The sequence below is a fragment of the Taudactylus pleione genome, unplaced genomic scaffold (assembly GCF_031769625.1).
Source record: "Taudactylus pleione unplaced genomic scaffold, aTauple2 ptg000015l, whole genome shotgun sequence".
Taxonomy (NCBI): Eukaryota; Metazoa; Chordata; class Amphibia; order Anura; family Myobatrachidae; genus Taudactylus; species Taudactylus pleione.
In genome coordinates this window covers 18,051,349-18,069,275 of record NW_028284417.1, presented here as the reverse complement: position 1 = coordinate 18,069,275, position 17,927 = coordinate 18,051,349, and the positions used below count along the sequence as shown (strand labels likewise).

General features: G+C 44.8%; 1 protein-coding gene across 3 annotated transcripts in view; it reads left to right on the top strand.

Moving 5' to 3' along the window:
* The window catches only part of CEP162 (centrosomal protein 162), a 160,394-nt gene that overhangs the window by 42,993 nt on the left and 99,474 nt on the right, over nucleotides 1-17,927 (top strand). For all 3 annotated transcript variants that reach the window (XM_088470612.1, XM_088470595.1, XM_088470604.1), the window contains exons 4-6: nucleotides 7,691-7,840; nucleotides 9,371-9,557; nucleotides 14,674-14,723. In XM_088470612.1, coding sequence (XP_088326738.1) covers nucleotides 7,691-7,840; nucleotides 9,371-9,557; nucleotides 14,674-14,723 — 387 coding nt within the window. The remainder of the gene's footprint in view (nucleotides 1-7,690; nucleotides 7,841-9,370; nucleotides 9,558-14,673; nucleotides 14,724-17,927) is intronic.

The following is a 17,927-nucleotide window of genomic DNA, read 5'->3' as shown; positions in this document are numbered from 1 at the left end:
CAGAAAGTGGTTGTGTGTCTAGGTGGGCTATATTTAGGCATCCCTATCACAAAATTCTTTAGTAATCTTGGAATACTCAGATTAATTTCTGGATTGCGATTAAGGAGAAAAGATGTAATGTGTTGTTTTTTTTTTATTATATATATATATATATATATATTGTGATAGGAACACTGGTAAAGTGGTCTGTGGCAGGTACATTTGTCCCAGATTCCTGTCTTTTGTGTTTTAAACCCCCAGGAGAAAGTCTGCAGTGTAGCAGGCTTGAGTTTCGGCTTTTTGAAAAGCCGGTTTGGGACCTGGGGGTTGTGGGTGAGAGGAGAGGGAGGGCTCCACCCACGGCCACTCCAGGTTTTGGTTCTCGCAGCCTGGTAACAGGCTTGATTGGGTTCCCACCTGAGAGTGGCCAATATAAGCCTAGTGTGTTGAGGGCTGATTGTCTCACCTGGGAGAGCAGGCAGGGAGTTTGCTCAGAGACACTTGAAAAACCTATTTGTGAGTGCTGTGCTTTGTTGCTGGCGAGGGCATTAGGCCCTGCCAGGTTCTGGTAGTGAGGGAACTACCTGTGAAGTTAGTGCCCCGACAGGGCTAGGATTTATATTTATGTTTTCTTTATATTTCTGTCATTGTACAATAAAGACTGGCGCCGACCAGCTTGTACTTGCATCCAGACTGGTGTGCTGCTTCCCTGCTACTGTGTGTGTGTGTAAGGAAGGAGTCCTCTACCCAGGAGAGGGACCCCCTAACCTAACTGTGTCACAATATGGTGGAGAATGCGGGCAACCACACACACTGAAGTTGCAGCGAGAGGAAAACTTTCCATTTAAAAATTAAAGGGACAGACACCCAATTGGTGAGTGTGGAATAACACTGTGTCCTTGGAGTCCCATAGAGGAGGCGTCAGCCAATGCTCAGAGAGGCAAGGTTCAGCTTCCAACCTACACCCCAGGGCAAAATGGAGGAGGGAGTTTCTTCTGAGTCAGAGTTATTCCCTTTTTCTACTATGGTTGGCGAACTAGAGAATGCGGAACGTGACGGTGGCCCGCCAACTGATGTGCCTCCCATTGAGGTGGGAAGTGTTGTTGGGCCAGGTGATCGTCTGCCTGATTTAGAGGTCAGAAGAGAGGTCTTTGCCGTGGAGCAGTTGAATGACCCTACTTTGGTAAAAGCCAGGGAGAATGTAAAAGTAGTTGATGGTAAACCTGTAGACCCTGATAGTCCTTTGTCCTATCCCCACATGGCAATGTGTCGGGATTTGTTATATCAGGTGACTAAGAAGGGGGAAGATGTTGTGGAACAACTAATAGAAGAACAGTGTTGGATCTGGCCCATGGTCCTATAACGGCAGGCCATCTAGGGGTAGAGAAAACCACTGAGCGAATAATGCAGAGGTTTTTCTGGCCCGGGCTTCATAAAGAGGTATCTGACTTTTGCGCATCCTGCCCTGAGTGTCAGTATCATGCTCCCAGGCCACATTTTAAAGGTCCACTAGTTCCATTGCCTATCATAGAGGTGCTGTTTGAAAGAATAGCGATGGATTTGGTTGGACCCTTAATGAAGTCTGCCAGGGGACACCAGTATATTCTGGTCATAATGGATTACGCTACCAGGTACCCGGAAGCGATCCAGTTGCGCAATACGTCAACCAAGACCATTGCCAGAGAGCTAGTTCATGTCTTTAGCAGGCTGGGTATACCTAAGGAGATACTAACTGACCAGGGTACACCGTTTATGTCCAAAGTCATGAAAGAGTTATGCCGCCTGTTCAAAATCGAACAGTTAAGAACTTCGGTTTATCACCCCCAAACCGATGGGCTGGTCGAGAGGTTTAACAAGACGTTAAAACACATGCTTAGGAAAGTGGTCTACAAAGATGGTAGGGATTGGGACTACTTATTGCCGTATTTATTGTTGGCCATAAGAGAAGTTCCCCAGTCCTCCACTAGGTTTTCATCCTTCGACTTGTTGTATGGGAGACACCCAAGGGGGTTACTAGACATTGCCAAAGAGACATGGGAGGGACAGTCTAGTCCTTACAAAACGGTGATTGAGTATGTTTCTCAAATGTAGGAGAGAATTGCTGCGGTAGTGCCGATAGTGAGAGAGCACCTGGAACAGGCTCAACAGGCACAGCAGAGGGTATACAACCGCAATGCTCGGTTACGCAGCTTTGCTCTTGGGGACAGAGTGTTAGTATTGGTTCCCACTGTGGAAAATAAAATTTTGGCTAAATGGCAAGGGCCCTTTGAAATCTTAGAAAGAGTGGGGCAGGTCAATTACAAAGTTTACCAGCCGGGGAAAAGAAAGCCGGAACAGATATACCATATAAATCTGTTAAAGCCCTGGAAAGATAGAACGGTACTGTCGGCCGTCCAAGACACTCCAGTAAGTCCAGGGCCCTTAGTTCCTGAAGTGACAGTGGCAAAAACCCTGTCGGCAATTCAACAACAAGAGGTCAAGGAGTTTCTGATTAGAAATAGGGTGCTGTTCTCTGACGTACCTGGGAAAACCTCGGTCATTAAACATGACATCATCACTGACCCAGGGGTTAAAGTTAATCTAAAGCCCTATAGGTTACCAGAAGCACAAAGAGAATCGGTGTCGAAAGAAATTAAAAATATGCTAGAGTTAGGGGTTATTGAAGAATCACATAGTGAATGGTCAAGTCCCATTGTGTTGATTCCAAAGCCCGACGGGAGTGTGCGTTTCTGCAATGACTTCCGAAAGTTGAACAGTGTTTCAAAATTCGATGCCTACCCGATGCCAAGAGTGGATGAACTGATTGAGAGACTAGGGACGGCAAGGTATTTACCCACTCTTGACCTAACCAAAGGGTATTGGCAAGTACCGTTAACTGAGAGCGCCAAACAAAAGACAGCTTTTTTAGCGCCAGAGGGCTTGTTTCAGTACAAGATGTTGCCCTTCGGGCTACATGGGGCACCTGCTACCTTCCAAAGAATGATGGACAGGATTCTAAGGCCCCATAGACGGTATGCGGCTGCTTATCTGGATGACGTGGTCGTTCATAGTCCTGATTGGCAGTCTCACTTACCCAGGGTACAAGCAGTGTTGGACTCCATCTATAAGGATGACAGCCAACCCAAAAAAGTGTTGTCTAGGCATGGAGGAAGTAAAATATCTGGGATACACCATTGGCAGAGGCCTGATAAAGCCTCAGCTCAATAAAGTTGATGCCATACAAAACTGGCCACGGCCTCTGAATAAAAAGCAGGTGAGAGCCTTCTTGGGAATTACGGGGTACTACAGGAGGTTTATACCCAACTTTGCCACCATGGCAGTCCCACTGACTGACCTGACCAAAGGCAAACAAAAAGTCATGGTAGAATGGAGTCCTGAGGCAGAGAATGCTTTTCAGGAGTTGAAAGTAGCATTGTGTTCCCAACCAGTCCTGATGACTCCTAATTTTGAAAGGGAATTCATAGTACAAACCGATGCATCAGAAGTAGGGTATAGGAGCGGTCCTGTCCCAGAACAAGGAGGGTGAGGAACACCCTATTTTCTATCTTAGCAGAAAGTTGAATGTACATGAGAGAAACTATGCCACAGTGGAGAAGGAGGCGTTGGCCATAAAGTGGGCGTTAGAGGCTCTCAGGTACTACTTGGTCGGAAGAAAGTTCAAATTGATCACTGACCATGCCCCTCTGAAGTGGATGTCTGAAAATAAGGACAGTAATGCGAGAATTACAAGATGGTTCTTGGCGTTACAAACTTTTACATTTTCAGTGGAACACAGGCCAGGAAGCCAGCTGGCCAATGCTGACGCGTTGTCACGCGTTCATTGTTTGGGGGCTTCAGTTGTTCCGCCCCACAGGTCGAAACAAAGGGGGGGGGGGGGGATATGTGATAGGATCACTGGTAAAGTGGTCTGTGGCAGGTACATTTGTCCCAGATTCCTGTATTTTGTGTTTTAAACCCCCAGGAGAAAGTCTGCAGTGTAGCAGGCTTGAGTTTCGGCTTTTTGAAAAGCCGGTTTGGGACCTGGGGGTTGTGGGTGAGAGGAGAGGGAGGGCTCCACCCACGGCCACTCCAGGTTATGGTTCTCTTAGCCTGGTAACAGGCTTGTTAGGGTTTCCACCTGAGAGTGGCCAATATAAGCCTAGTGTGTTGAGGGCTGATTGTCGCACCTGGGAGAGCAGGCAGGGAGTTTGCTCAGAGACACTTGAAAAACCTATTTGTGAGTGCTGTGCTTTGTTGCTGGCGAGGGCATTAGGCCCTGCCAGGTTCTGGTAGTGAGGGAACTACCTGTGAAGTTAGTGCCCCGACAGGGCTAGGATTTATATTTATGTTTTCTTTATATTTCTGTCATTGTACAATAAAGACTGGCGCCGACCAGCTTGTACTTGCATCCAGACTGGTGTGCTGCTTCCCTGCTGCTGTGTGTGTGTGTAAGGATGGAGTCTCCTACCCAGGAGAGGGACCCCCTAACCTAACTGTGTCACAATATATATGTTTAATGTTATATTTTTATTCCTCTCTGTTATCTACCCCTTTTGACTTGCCTTAGTCAAACAGTGGTGGTCAGAGGAGGCTTCTCACGTTGGTGGGTGTGTTGTAAGTTCCTCTCCCAGGCCCATCTGCAGCAGAAGAGCTTGGAGCCTTGTAATGCAGAGTCACTGATAGACAGGGAGTGCGTCACTGTACTCCCAGTCTATCGGTGACCAAGCGCAAAGCAACCACCAACAACAATGTGAGAACAACCCCCCCCCCCCCCCCCAATCCCCCTCAGTCCACAGTGTGTGTCGACCATAATACCTGGGATTTTTGTTTGGCACCTGTACTGATCCCAGGATTAGAATCTCTAGCAATATGCCTCAAAGGTGGAATGCTGCTACTTTAAGGTACTTAAACCTCAAGCAACAAATTCATTGTAACCATCTGTAGTGTTTCATAGTAAACCTGATTGTTTCTGAATGTAAGCACAATTATGCATATCTGTAGCTGTATTTTATATGCTTGAATATAGATATATTTGTATTTAAAGATATTGTCTACTTTTCCTTTGTGTATTATGTTGAACTTTAATTGTATTTCATTTGCAGGTTATTTAATAGTATGCATGTTCAATGACATGAAATGAAAATCTTAAACCCTCCATTGGTCTGTATTTAAGGTACAGAAAACAGTAATCATTGTGAAGAAATTGTTAAAATGACTTAGATATGCATCAGGTATGAATGTAATTTAGTTCATAAACATAGGGAAGGGAAAAAAAAGGGAAAAATATTTGCACTCTGTCATTGAATTGATATTAGCCCCCTATATGATTGTGATTCAATATTCCATATATTCATGGGGGTGCAGCCCTAATCAACTAAGTTGAATCATATAATAAGAAAAGAAAAAAGGAGTTGTGGGTAATGGGCGCACAGAAAAAAAAATATATATATTAACAAAGTAAAATTTAACTTTTTATTGGTTACTACCTAAAATTAATTATCCCCATTTAGGGGGAAAAATATACAGTGAAATATAAGGTTTAAAAGGTTGATATCAAACAAAAACATACACAAATATTAAAATGGCAGATCCACTAATGTGTTGCTGTGTAGAGTCTATTAATATCTAGATATTTATCTTAATGAGAATATCAATGATATTGATTAACTCCTACCCATCTTAGATGCTATGATGCCTGAACGGCCAGACACCCTCTTGTAATTATTGGGATGTCAAATGCAGACTAACATACCATGAATTTAATATATCATGGACAGTTTTCTTAGTATTACTGTGTTAATAAATTATAGCTTTTATGATGTTAATCCTACCCACAAGATAAATATTTCCATTCCATTGTTTGTATTACTGTTTACACATCACGACTGGAAAATCAAGATGTCAATATACAATTGGTATGTTATCAAAAGGAGAAATTCATATCCAAAATTCTCCTCCTAGTTGTATATGATAAGAATAACCGCTCAGTATGATGCTTGATTATCAATTTATATACCTAATTGTTGGTGTATCTTGCATAGAGTAATTATCAAATGAGTGATAATTATCTCATTAAAAAGGAATTAATTACATCCGTGGTTACACAAATAATAATATATCACATGAATAGGACATCTTTATTGAATTAATATAGTATTATTTAATCAAGATGGTAACTTGAATTGTTATATAAGGCTGGTTATTTCCCAGTCCACGGTTGTTTTCGTAATTCGCTACTGCTAATTGTATTATATATAAATGAAGGACACTAACAGCGCTATGAATCATACATTCACTTAATATATTTTCCAGTACAGCAGTATCAATTGATAGTCTATTTCCCTCCTACTATTTTTGAGAGTATCAATTGATACCCACAACTCCTTTTTTCTTTTCTTATTATATGAATGTAATTTACAAATATATATACATATGTAATGTGTAAATCTAATAAAAAATTGGCAATACTAAGGGCCGTATTCAATTAGCCTATGGGCAGCACAGATGGTGTAATGGTTACCATTACTGCCTCACAGCGCTGAGGCCATGGGTGTAATTCCCACTACGGCTCTAGCTGTGTGGAGTTTGTATATTCTCCCTGTGCTAGTGTTGGTTTCCTCCAGGTGCTCCGGTTTCCTCCCACATTCCAAAAATATACTGGTAGAATAATTGGCTCCAAACAAAAATTAACCCTAGTGTGTATGTGTGTGCACATGTGATAGGGAACATAGATTGTAAGCTCCACTGGGACAGGGACTGATGTGAATGGACAAATATTCTCTGTAAAGCGCTGTAGAATATGTGTGCGCTGTATAAATAACTGGTAATAAATAATAAATTAGTGGCTATAATTTCGCCACCGTCGGCGGAATCTACTTTCCGCCTACATCATGTGTTTTGGACGCGGAAACTTATTGTTCGTGACCCCGCTATTCGCCCTATTCAGTTCCAAAGGATACGAAAATGGGACCTGGCGAAACGCAAAAAGGCGAAAAGTGCTGTCAGATTTGGGGAAAACAGCCTGACACCTCCCAAAAGATGCACTAACATTGGGGATCAATGTAGTTGCCCCCGAATAGCCCTGCTATTGGGGTACTTAAATGCTCTCAATAACTGCTAATTAGCATCTTTGCACAAGTGGTGAAGAATAGCATTTAGTAGTTTTTTTTTTTTTTTAGAAAATAAGTAGTCCCAGCAAATTTGGGGTAAATGAAAATGGGTGCAAACATGGTTAAAAATTGCAAAAGTGACGTTGTAAAAAACACACCTTCTGCAAGCACCTGCAATCAAAAAAACACCTCCCCCATACTTGTAGACGCCCCAAAAACTTATATCGCTAGTTTGAACCCCGACTTTGTACTTTTTCGCCCCCTTTTTCAAAGTCATGTTTTGGGGTGTTCCTCCTTTTTTCTTTTTTTTTGTTACGCAGTTATGCTTTGGGAGGCTGTCCCAAGGGTGCTGAGTGGTTTCCCAACATTTGCACCCCAAAACCACAATTCTGCACTGTTCACCACCTATTCATAGGCAAATCTTTTTCGCCTATTACATGGCATTGCGTTTTCGCGGACGCAAAATCTATTTGGAATTGAATATGGCGAAAAGTTTCCACCTGGCGAAATTATGTCACACGCTATACTTTTTCGCGGAGAACGGCTTTTCGAGTCTAATTGAATACGGCCCTAATTTCGAAACCGAGATAATTAACAAAATTTTTAAATCACTTATTCTGTAGATCTGGCTGTGACAAGCCGCAGCTTTCTGAAATCACAAAGCACATCCCAGCCCATTGAAGAGGTCGAAGAAGAAGATCAGGTTGAAGAAATGCAGCAATCGATAGATCCTCTGATTACATCAATAGAGAAGGATAGTTTGGAAATTGATGGTAATTATGCATTATGATTTCAAATAGTTGAAGTAGGTGGAATCTGTATGATTTGCCACCGGACCCATGGCCGGCAGTTCAAATCCTGACAGCGGCAGCCCGAGAAGGATGACAATCCTGATAGTCCCCAGGTGAGTATTCACTAACCTATTCTACCCCCTAACCCTAATCTCCCCTCTAAGTGCCTAACCCACCCCTTCCCCGCTGCCTAAACCTAAGTCTCCCCCAGGGGTGCCTAACGCTAACCCCCCTTTCCCCTAGCCTAAACCTAACCTCCCGAGGGGGTGCCTAACCCTAAGTCCCCCCCGGAAACCCTAAACCTAACCCCCCGCCCCCCCCCACCGCGGCTGTTATCCGCACTCTGCGCCCAGCGTCACTTCGATCGGGATGCCGGACGCCGGTCTCCCAGCGTTGGTAAAATGACAAGCATCTAGATTTGGACGCCTGTCATTTAATCCTGGCCAGGATTAAGCAGTCGGGAAGACTGCTGTCGGGATTAGGTCCGCCGGCTACCCGACTGCATACCAAGTAGGTATATTATCCCATTTACAATAATGAAAAGTTAATTCTTAACTCAATGTTCCACTTTTGCATTTGATCTGTGTCGTATTGACCAGGTACTAGTGGACATGTTAAACAATTACCTCCCAGCTTCTTTCACTATGACATATTTTCTTATCTATGGGCATATTTTAAATTGTATGCTAGTCGGTTGATGACACAAGGATATTCTGAGTTTGTAACGTATTGTGTATATGGAGATGTAGGGGAAAAATTTTATTCAGCTAGACACAGACACAGATTACTCAATACATTGCATCCTTTTAACTGCCTGCAGGTTTTGTGTAGATGTGTGTTCTGAAATGGGTAACTACTGATAATGAACTTAGGGCCTGATTCAGACCCACTCGCGAGCGGCTGTCCGCTCGCAAGTGGGTCGATATTGTGCACTGCGCATGCGCACTACGGCGGGAGCTCCGTCGTGCGCATGCGCCAGACGCGACGAGCGAAGGACTTTCCTTCGCTCGTTGTGTCTGATCAAAGGGGGCGTGCTGTCGATGTTGATTGACAGCACGCCCCCTTTGGTGGGCGTGCCGGGGGCGTGCCTCCCTGACGGGGGCATTCCCAAGGGAACGCCTACCGTCAGAAGCCGGCCCACTGACATCACTAGTGATGTCAATGGGAGTGATTTTGGCTCTGATAGAGCCAAAATCACTCCGGGCCTTGCGGTTGAAAACCTCAACCGCAGGCTCCGGTTCGCAGTGGCGATGGTCGCGATAGTCAAGACCATCGCGGCCATCAAACTGCACGCTCGTATAGGCTGTGGGTGGTGACCCACAGCTATACGAGCGTCCAGGAGGACGCTCCATAATTATGGAGGCCGGCCCTCATTCAGAGCGTGCGCTCTGCTCAGAGCGTATGGCTCTGAATGAGGGCCTTAATCTATATAAGTAATCCTAGCAAGCTGAACTTTTTACTCTAAATTTAAAAACCATATTGATATGAATTTCAGTTTATTTTCTACTTTAGAATCTGTTGTAGCTTCTGGACCAAATCAAACACACCACGGTGTAGGCCTGGATACCTTAGAAGAACAGGAAGAAAAAGAGAGTTTTTTTGCTAGACTTGAAAAAGGTGCTTCATCTACAATTGACTATTCAAAATTAAATAAAGAATTGGATTCTACCGATTCAACACAACTTACAGCTTTAATACGGTAAAGTATTGTTTGTGAAAGTCTGACGATTTCAGTATAACTATGTTATCATAAGAAAAATGAAATCCTGAATATGAACAACGTCCCATACATACATTGGCAATTCTAATACTGCAGGGTCACACACCAGACAAGCATTAGAAGAAGCACTGGGGTATTCCCCCCCCCCCCCCCACACTTCCCACTTTCTTCTGTAAATATGTTTTCTTTATCAGATTCCATGGCAGCCTGACAAATGAGTTAATACTTTCTTATTTGAGATGGAAAGAAATCAAAGCATTATTGATTTGTTCCTGGGCAGTGGATCAACAGTCCAAAAATAGCCTTTTACAGGTGGTTCACTTATTTGAGAAAAAATGATAGTGATGATCCAGAGAAGTACATAAAATAAATTGCCTCAAATAACTGTAACTAACAAAAGTGTCTGTTTATGCTGCTTCTTCAAGACAGCAATTTAGGCAAGCAAGTACATACCTTTACGGCAGACGATATAAATATTATCCAGATGCGTTTAGGATGTTATAAAGAATGTATACATGATAGTTTTTTGTTGTTCCAAACAGGAATGTTTACAATTAAGAACCTCACAGTCCTATTTTCAAAAGCTTGCTGCATAACATCACTCCTACAAAAGCAAGAAATAATTTTTGTGCAATCTCTCTGCAGAAACCATATGGGAAATATCTGACCATATTTCAGCTCAGGGAACTTCTTGTAGAGACAAAACCTTTCCTTGTGGAGTTAAGCAACTTCCATTCTTATGGTGGTCGAAGAGGGAGACTTATTGACTTCCATTGATCTGCAGGATGTCTATGTTCACATACCAACCTCAACACCATCGGTTTCTAAGGTTTTCTGTCTTGGACACTACTTCCAGTTTAGCACTCTACCGTTTAGTCTCTCAACAGTGTCCAGAACATTTGCAAAAATATTAGTAGTCTTGTTTATGGCTTTCATAATAGAAGACTCCTAAAGAGAGGATGTCTAAAGCTCTTACAGATGTTTTTTTTCTACCATCTGTATCCTATTTTGAACATATGTTCTCATACAGGTACGGACAGGGCTGTAGCGGTTGGAAAAGGGAATATGCCGTGAGTCTCTCTACATTCTGGCTGAGCTGAGACAGGACTTTCCTGGCCACAAGACTTTCTGCAGTTTAGACTAGTTTATTCAAGCTACTTAATAGAGCAGGGAGGCACAGCACTTTCTACAGTTGTGAAAAGTACACCTTAGCGGGAACAAGGAGGGTGGCATCGGCCAGAGGCAAGCTAGATCTGGTGGAATATCTGCCCCAACTTCAGCTTGCGGATGTATGTCCATGACACCCATAGAGGAGCGGAGAGGAAGAGAGAACAGAAATATATGTGGCGAACAGAAGTTGAAAAGGCAAAGTGCTCATGTGCAGGAGGTATCCAACCCAGGAAGAGTTGGGCTTGGGTACCAGTAGGAAACAAAGTCAAAAGTAACACAAAAACATGCCTTTTGCCGGAAGGTCACCAAACCTAAAATGCAACTTCACTTATATAGAGTAAAGCTGCTGTGATATCCCCTGGACTGAGAACACTTTGAATAAGGAAAGACACATTTACATGCAGGATTTCAAGTTTATGTTAAGTAAGCAGATATACAGAGGGGGAATCTGTCCCCCATATATTCTATTTGACCACTTTTGTTTACTGGGATAAGGTTCTATCCCCTCTATTTCTGCTTGCCTCACTTGGGTGCCTATTAACTTCATAGTTTTACACTATGGGCCTGATCCAGTGTTGTACGTTAATCTGATGTTCACGCAATCAAGCAATTATCAGTGGCCTGCACATGCATCACGGGATTTGGATAAGATACCACCACCCGGAATGCTGTCCGTCGGAATCCCGATGCTGGAAGCTTGACCAGTGAGTAAAGATAGGCGTCTAAATCTCGATGCCTATGTTTAGCCCGACGCCAAATCCTGATGCCCGGCACCCTGAATAACTGTAACTCGAGGCTTTCTAGCTGTTAGCCACATTGGAAGCGAACATTTTGGGGGCAGGGAGTGAATTCTAGAATGGAGGTGTTCTGGCTGTTTTCAGGGAGTGTTTATGGCTGTCTCTGCAATACAGTATACACATAATATGGCTCCGGCGTCTCAGTTTCTGCGGCCATTCTGAGCGACCATAGACTCAGGGAGTTGATGTTTGCATGATCTGCATCCGATGCTGCGTATGTGTACTCAGTTGCAGACAGCTACAATGGCTTCGGTGGGTTTCTCAGAACAAGTTCCGGCTTCTATTCCATTAGCATATTTTCTCAAATCCTCAGCTGAAAAAATTGCAGCTTTAGCAGCAATAGCGTACAACTCTGAATAGGACCCTAGGGGTGTATGTACTAAAGTGAAGGTTTTTAGAAGTGGAGTTGTTGCCCATAGCAACCAATCAGGTTCTATTTATTTATCTAGCACCTTCTAGAAGATAATAGTTAGAATCGGATTGGTTGCTATGGGCAACATCTCCACTTCTAAAAACTCTCACTTTAGTAAATATACCTCTTAGTATCTTGCATATAAAAAGTATCTTTCTGTCAATGCACCTCCAAACATTTCAAGGTAAAGGGACTTAGGGCCTAATTCAGACCCGCTCGCGAGCGCTGAACGCTTGCAAGCGGGTCGATGTTGGCCCAGTGTGCATGCGCGAGACCCGGATAGCGACGGGCAAGCCGTCGCTATGGGTCTCACTACAAAGGGGGCGTGCTGTCGATAGTGAGTGACAGCACGCCCCCTTTGGTGGGCGTGCCGGGAGCGTGGCTGGCCAGACGGAGGCGTTTCCATGGGAACGCCTACCGTCTGGGGCCGGCTCCACTGACATCACAAGTGATGTCGATGGGAGTGCTTTCAGCTCTGATAGAGCTGAAAGCACTCCAGGGCTTGTGGCAACGAGACCCTACCACAAGGGTCTCGTTGCAAGCCCGATGGTCGCGATGGTCTTGACCATCACGACCATCTTCCTGGCCGCTCACTATAGCTGTGAATGGTCACCCGGGAGGCCACTCTAAATTTCAGAAGGACGGCCCTGATTCAGAGCGAGCGCTCTGTTAGAGCGTCCGGCTCTGAATCAGGGCCTTAGTCTCCAGGAGATTGCTAGTAATTACTCACCATAATCTCCTGGAGACTTGTAATTTTGAATTTGAACGATGGACTTCCTTATCAGAACCGGATTTCTCCTGGGGCAGTGGTCTCTCGATCCAGGGGTCTTCCAACCTTTTTTTCAGACATGGGGCCTTTCGCGGGTGAACGAGAGAGGGTAATCCTAGTGGCTCCAGGCTGGCCACGCTGGTTGTGGTACGTGGAATTCTCTAACGGTTGGTAGGTCACAACAGCTTCGACCAGATCTGCTACAACAAGGTCCATTTTGTATACGAGGACCTTCCTCAGTTGGCTTTCGGGACCTGGCTTGTGTGATGGTGAGTTGGAAAGCTGAAGATTTTTCTCTCGGTGGTACATACTATGCTGCAAACCCAGAGACCTGTTTGGAAACTCTAACTCTTGTGGTATGAACAGTAAAGGGATCATGCCTCCAAGTTTCGCCTTTCATGTTTCTTGGCGTTCCTTTTGGAGGCCAACTTCGGTCTGTGCCAGTACAGGTTTCGGCCCTGTCAATTTATTTCCATGGACTTTTCTTCTGAAGGTCCAAACCTTTTTACAAGGTGTAGTGAATATTTAACCAACGTTTCCTGTGCAGGTGGCACCTTGAAATCTTGATTTAGTTCTATCGGCTCTCACACAGGTTCCATTGTAGCCTTTATGTTCAGCGAATCTTCAGTTAGTTGCTTGGAAGCTGATCTTTCTTATGGCTATTGCTCAACTCTGCAGGATCATCTGGCTCTGCAGATTTCCTCAGACAAATCTCTGTCTGCCGCACAGTTTCTCTCTGTGTTCTATACGACGCACATAAACGTGGTTGGCTGGCTACTCAACAGACCATTGTGCTTTTGATCTGCTCGGTCATCACTCAAGCCTATTCTGGTGAGGAGTGACTGCCATCAGACCAGGCGTCGGCACATTCCACTAGGGAGGTGGCGATCTTCTGGGCAGCACAACACAGGACTTCGGCTGCACAGATCTGTCATGCAGCTATCTGGTTCCCTCTTCGCACTTTTTCTCATTTTTACAGTTCCAGTTTTTTGTCTCCAGGCAACAACACCCACTTTGGGTGTACAGTTCTCCAGTCAGGCAGCCTGAGCGTTCCCTCCCCTGGGTGCAGTTCTTGAACATCCCATGGTTCCGTGTTCACCAACCTTGCTGAAAGAGAAAAGCGGATTTTTGGTCACTTAACGTTCAATCCTTTCTCTGAAGCAGGCTGGGGAACACTGTGATCTCTCCCTCACGCTCAGACGTGCAAGGGTTTTGGTTCTTGACCGTGTCTTCCCTTGTTTTATTGCTCTAACAGTCTCACTGGGTTACTGCTACTCCTTTCTGGATTTAAGAAGTACTGGAATTGTGGGGTTGCAGGGGAGAGGAGCTTACTTTTTAAAGCTACAGTTTAACTTAAGTGTCAGCTCCAGGTCCAACCTGCAATCCCATGGTCCAGTGTTCCCCATTCTGCTTCATAGAAAAGGATTCAACGGTAAGTGACCAAAAATCATCTTATAAGGTCATAATATAATTTGCTTATTTGCCAGCAGTACAGTTATACGTATTTGCCATAGTGAAATGGATGTGGCAAGGGGGCATAGACTGTTATATCAATCTCAGTCCACTCATAAATTTAGGTAAAATCATGCACACTGAAAATGCTACATTTCTTTTACAGAAAGTGACGCATAAGTTCATGTTAACGCTTCTGTCATCCAAGCTTCTAAATATATACATAAAGGGTCGCATATACGATGCCTTAACGGTTTGCAAGTTGAATGTTTAAACCACAACAATATAGTAATTGAACAGAATCAGTGAAGGTTGTCAGAAGTTATAGGTTAGCAAACAACAACGGAGGGTTTACAGGTTGCCAGTAAGACCTCACGGTTCTAGTCTACAATTTTGTGGCCATATTATGTAAATTAATTATTTGATTATTGTGTGTACTTTTATGTTTTGATGCTTTTTTTTTATATATATATATGTTTTTATGTTTAATTTCAGCAATGTTGACTATGCTAAAACAGAAGATGATGAAAATAAGGATTTGTCAGGTACTTATCTCTAGGTCTGTGCTAGGAATTAATTGATGTCCATATACAGTATGACTACAAGCAGACACTGATCCCAAACTGAATTGCCTGGAGCATTCTAGTTATTGTTATGTAGGTGATATGGACGGGATGTAGTCAAAATCCTGACTGAAGCCGTCTGACGAAATCATGACGCCGATCTTTAGCCTGATGACGGAATCCCGTCAGACAGCTTCCCGAATGAAGGTGAGCCGGCTACTGTTGGCTCTTAGCCGCGGGTGGGGGGGGTTGGTTTACGCATCCCTGGGGAGGCTTAAGGTTAGGCCGTGGAGGGATGGGGGGGTTAGGGTTAGGCACCACTGGTGGGAGGTTAGGGTTAGGACCCCTCCCCCAGGAGGGCTAGGTTTAGAGTGCAGGGAAGGGGGGTTAGGCACCACCCCTGGAGTTTTAGGGTTAGGCACCACCAAGGGAGGGTTAGAGTTAAGGTACCTATCCACTAGACTATTAAAATGAGCAATTGAAAAATATCGATATCGTTCGATAAACGTTTGAAAATCGTTTGCAGATTGTATAAAAAAATTGGTCTTTTAGACATCTGTCATCGTGCAAACATACTAGTCAACCTGACGATTACGTCAGGTTCAGCATATTTGCAGATGATTGATGTGTCTACACTGAACAACTGCTTGTTCAGTGTAGGCACATCACAGACTGACAAACGACTGCACGATTACAATGTCGTAATCGTGCAGTCTTTGCCTGTCTTCTAGTGGATGGGCACCTTTTAGGGGGGAGACACGGGTAGGGGTAGCTGACTTACCTGCCTTCTTCTTGTTCAGGCTTCCGGTGCCTGTATTTCACCCAGCGGCTATTCAGCCGTCAGGATTTCATACCCAACCCGACATGGACAGTTAAATGTAAACTACAACTCCATTGCTTAAATCAAAACACTTCAGGGTTATACAAACCATCATAATGATATTGAGACTAGTGACACATAGTGATGTCTTTGTAACACTTGATGGTCAATTTACTTGAGGTTGATGTCTGCTTTTTAGTGTGCTCCTATGCCGCACGTACGCTAGTACCTAAATTACGTATTTTAATATACACTCTTATGGTGCTGCGAATAAATGTGACTGAATTGCGATATCGGTGCAATTTAAGGTGCCGTTGCCGTCCTTCCAATGCTGTTGCACTTCTGCAGCATCTCCCCAAATGTACCCCTAATTTCATTGACCCATTAGAGCACCCAAATCCTCCTCCTATACTACCAGCTGTGGCAGCGATTCAAATTAATCTGTGCACAAGCCTGAAGTCAGGCCAGCAGTAACTGTAATCTCTAGCTAGTTTAGTATTCAGCAACACAAAAGTCCTCCGGTGTGTGAGGTTTTCCTTGCATTTCTGTACAATAGGTTCCTACACACCATGGCCCTCATTCAGAGGCGGTCGCAAGAAGCGATCGCTCTCTTTGAATGAGGGCGGCCGCTTCTTTTTTTTAGTGCGGCCTCCTTGTCACTAGCTAAGCTGTGGGTTACCACACACAGCTTAGCGACCGACCAGGTTGATGGTCGTGATGGTCAAGACCATCACGACCATCGCAGCTTTCGACAAGACCCTAAGGTTGGGTCTCGGCAACCGCAAGCCCCAGGGAGCTTCCTGCTCTGCTCTGATCGATGCTGATGTCAGTGTGGCCGCCCACAAAACGGCAGGCTTTTGCTTAGGAACGCCTCCGTTTGTGTAGCCACCCCCCCGCCCCGCCTACAAAACGGGCCGAGCTGTCGATCCACCTTGACAGCCGGCCCTTTTGTAGTGAGCTCCGGAGCGAGAGAGTTTCTCGCTCCGGGGCTTGCGCACGTGCAATGTGGCCGCTGCGCGTGCGCAGGGCCTTAACGTTGACCCGGTTGCGAGCAGTCAGCGCTTGCGTCCAGGTCTGAATGAGGTCTTATGTGCTCACGATGCAATATCGTGTGTGACTTCCCTTGAAAGCTCCCCGGTACTCCAAGACACAATTTGGTGCTCAAAGTGTCCAATCTGACCAACGATCAAACGTACGTCCTTAACAATTTCCAGTGCCTCATGTACAAGATTGGCAGATCTTGCCTGCTGTAAGCAAGATCTGAAGATGCGATGTATGACCCGCCGGTACACACATTGTGATCGTGAGTGGACACTCGCGATTTGGACATATTTTACACAATTTGTCGTTCTGATGCATCGAAATCGGGCGAATCGTGCAAAATATTGTCTAGTGTGTACGCACCTTATGTCTTCCAGGAGTAAAGCTCCCAAGGAGGTGGGTGCTTCTGTGCTGGGTAATTGTAGGGCTTGTGCTGCTGTGTTCTCTTTGCTGGTTTTGAACCACGATGGTCTCTGTTCGTTGTTTTACTACCCCACATCAGATGGTTCCTTCAGTTGCATCTGGTAGTCAGGAACCTGCTTGGATTTCCTCTCTTTCCCAGGTAATGTTACAGGTAGCAGATAGATAGGCTTTCAGCCCATGATCCACTGCCCCTGCTGGTGTCCCTTCAGATGTGGCCCCCAATTTTATGCCACCCCCTTTGCTGCCTTGTGCTATAGAGCCTCCTTGGATGCAGTCCTTTACCAAGTCAGTTCAGGGTTTAGCGCAGGTGTTAGAATCTTTCAATCAGATGCTGGACAGGGAGCATACTTCTAAGCGTAGGCCTCTAAAAGGGACAGCTCTACACCCCTGTCTGATATTGATTCAGACTCTGATGTTTCCTCAGACCATGAGGAAAACGTACCTGTAGCCTCTGACATTGAATAATCTTCTATTCTGGAGGATTCCCAGCTTCAGGTAGATGTAGTTTCCTTGATCAAAGCAGTTAAATCAGTTTTGGTAATCAAGGATGCGGAGCCGGCCCCTATGTAGAATGCTCCAGTGTTTAGGCGTCAAAAGAATTTCCTTATCAGTGCAGCTTGAGAACCTTTTAGCGGAGGCTTGGTCCCACCCTAATAGGTGCCTCCAGGTTTCTAAGCGAATTACTTCCTTTTATCCCCTGCCTGCTGCTTATTGGGCTAAATGGGAGTCTCCTCCTCCGGTCGATGCGCATGTTGCCCCTGCAGTCAAGAATACCACCCTTCCTCTTCCTAACACGGCATCCCTTAAGGAACCAACGGATAGGAAGTTGGAAACTTTTCTTAAGTCTATTTACTCTAATGCAGGTGTGGTAGCTCACCCGTCCCTCTCTGCAGCCTGATTTA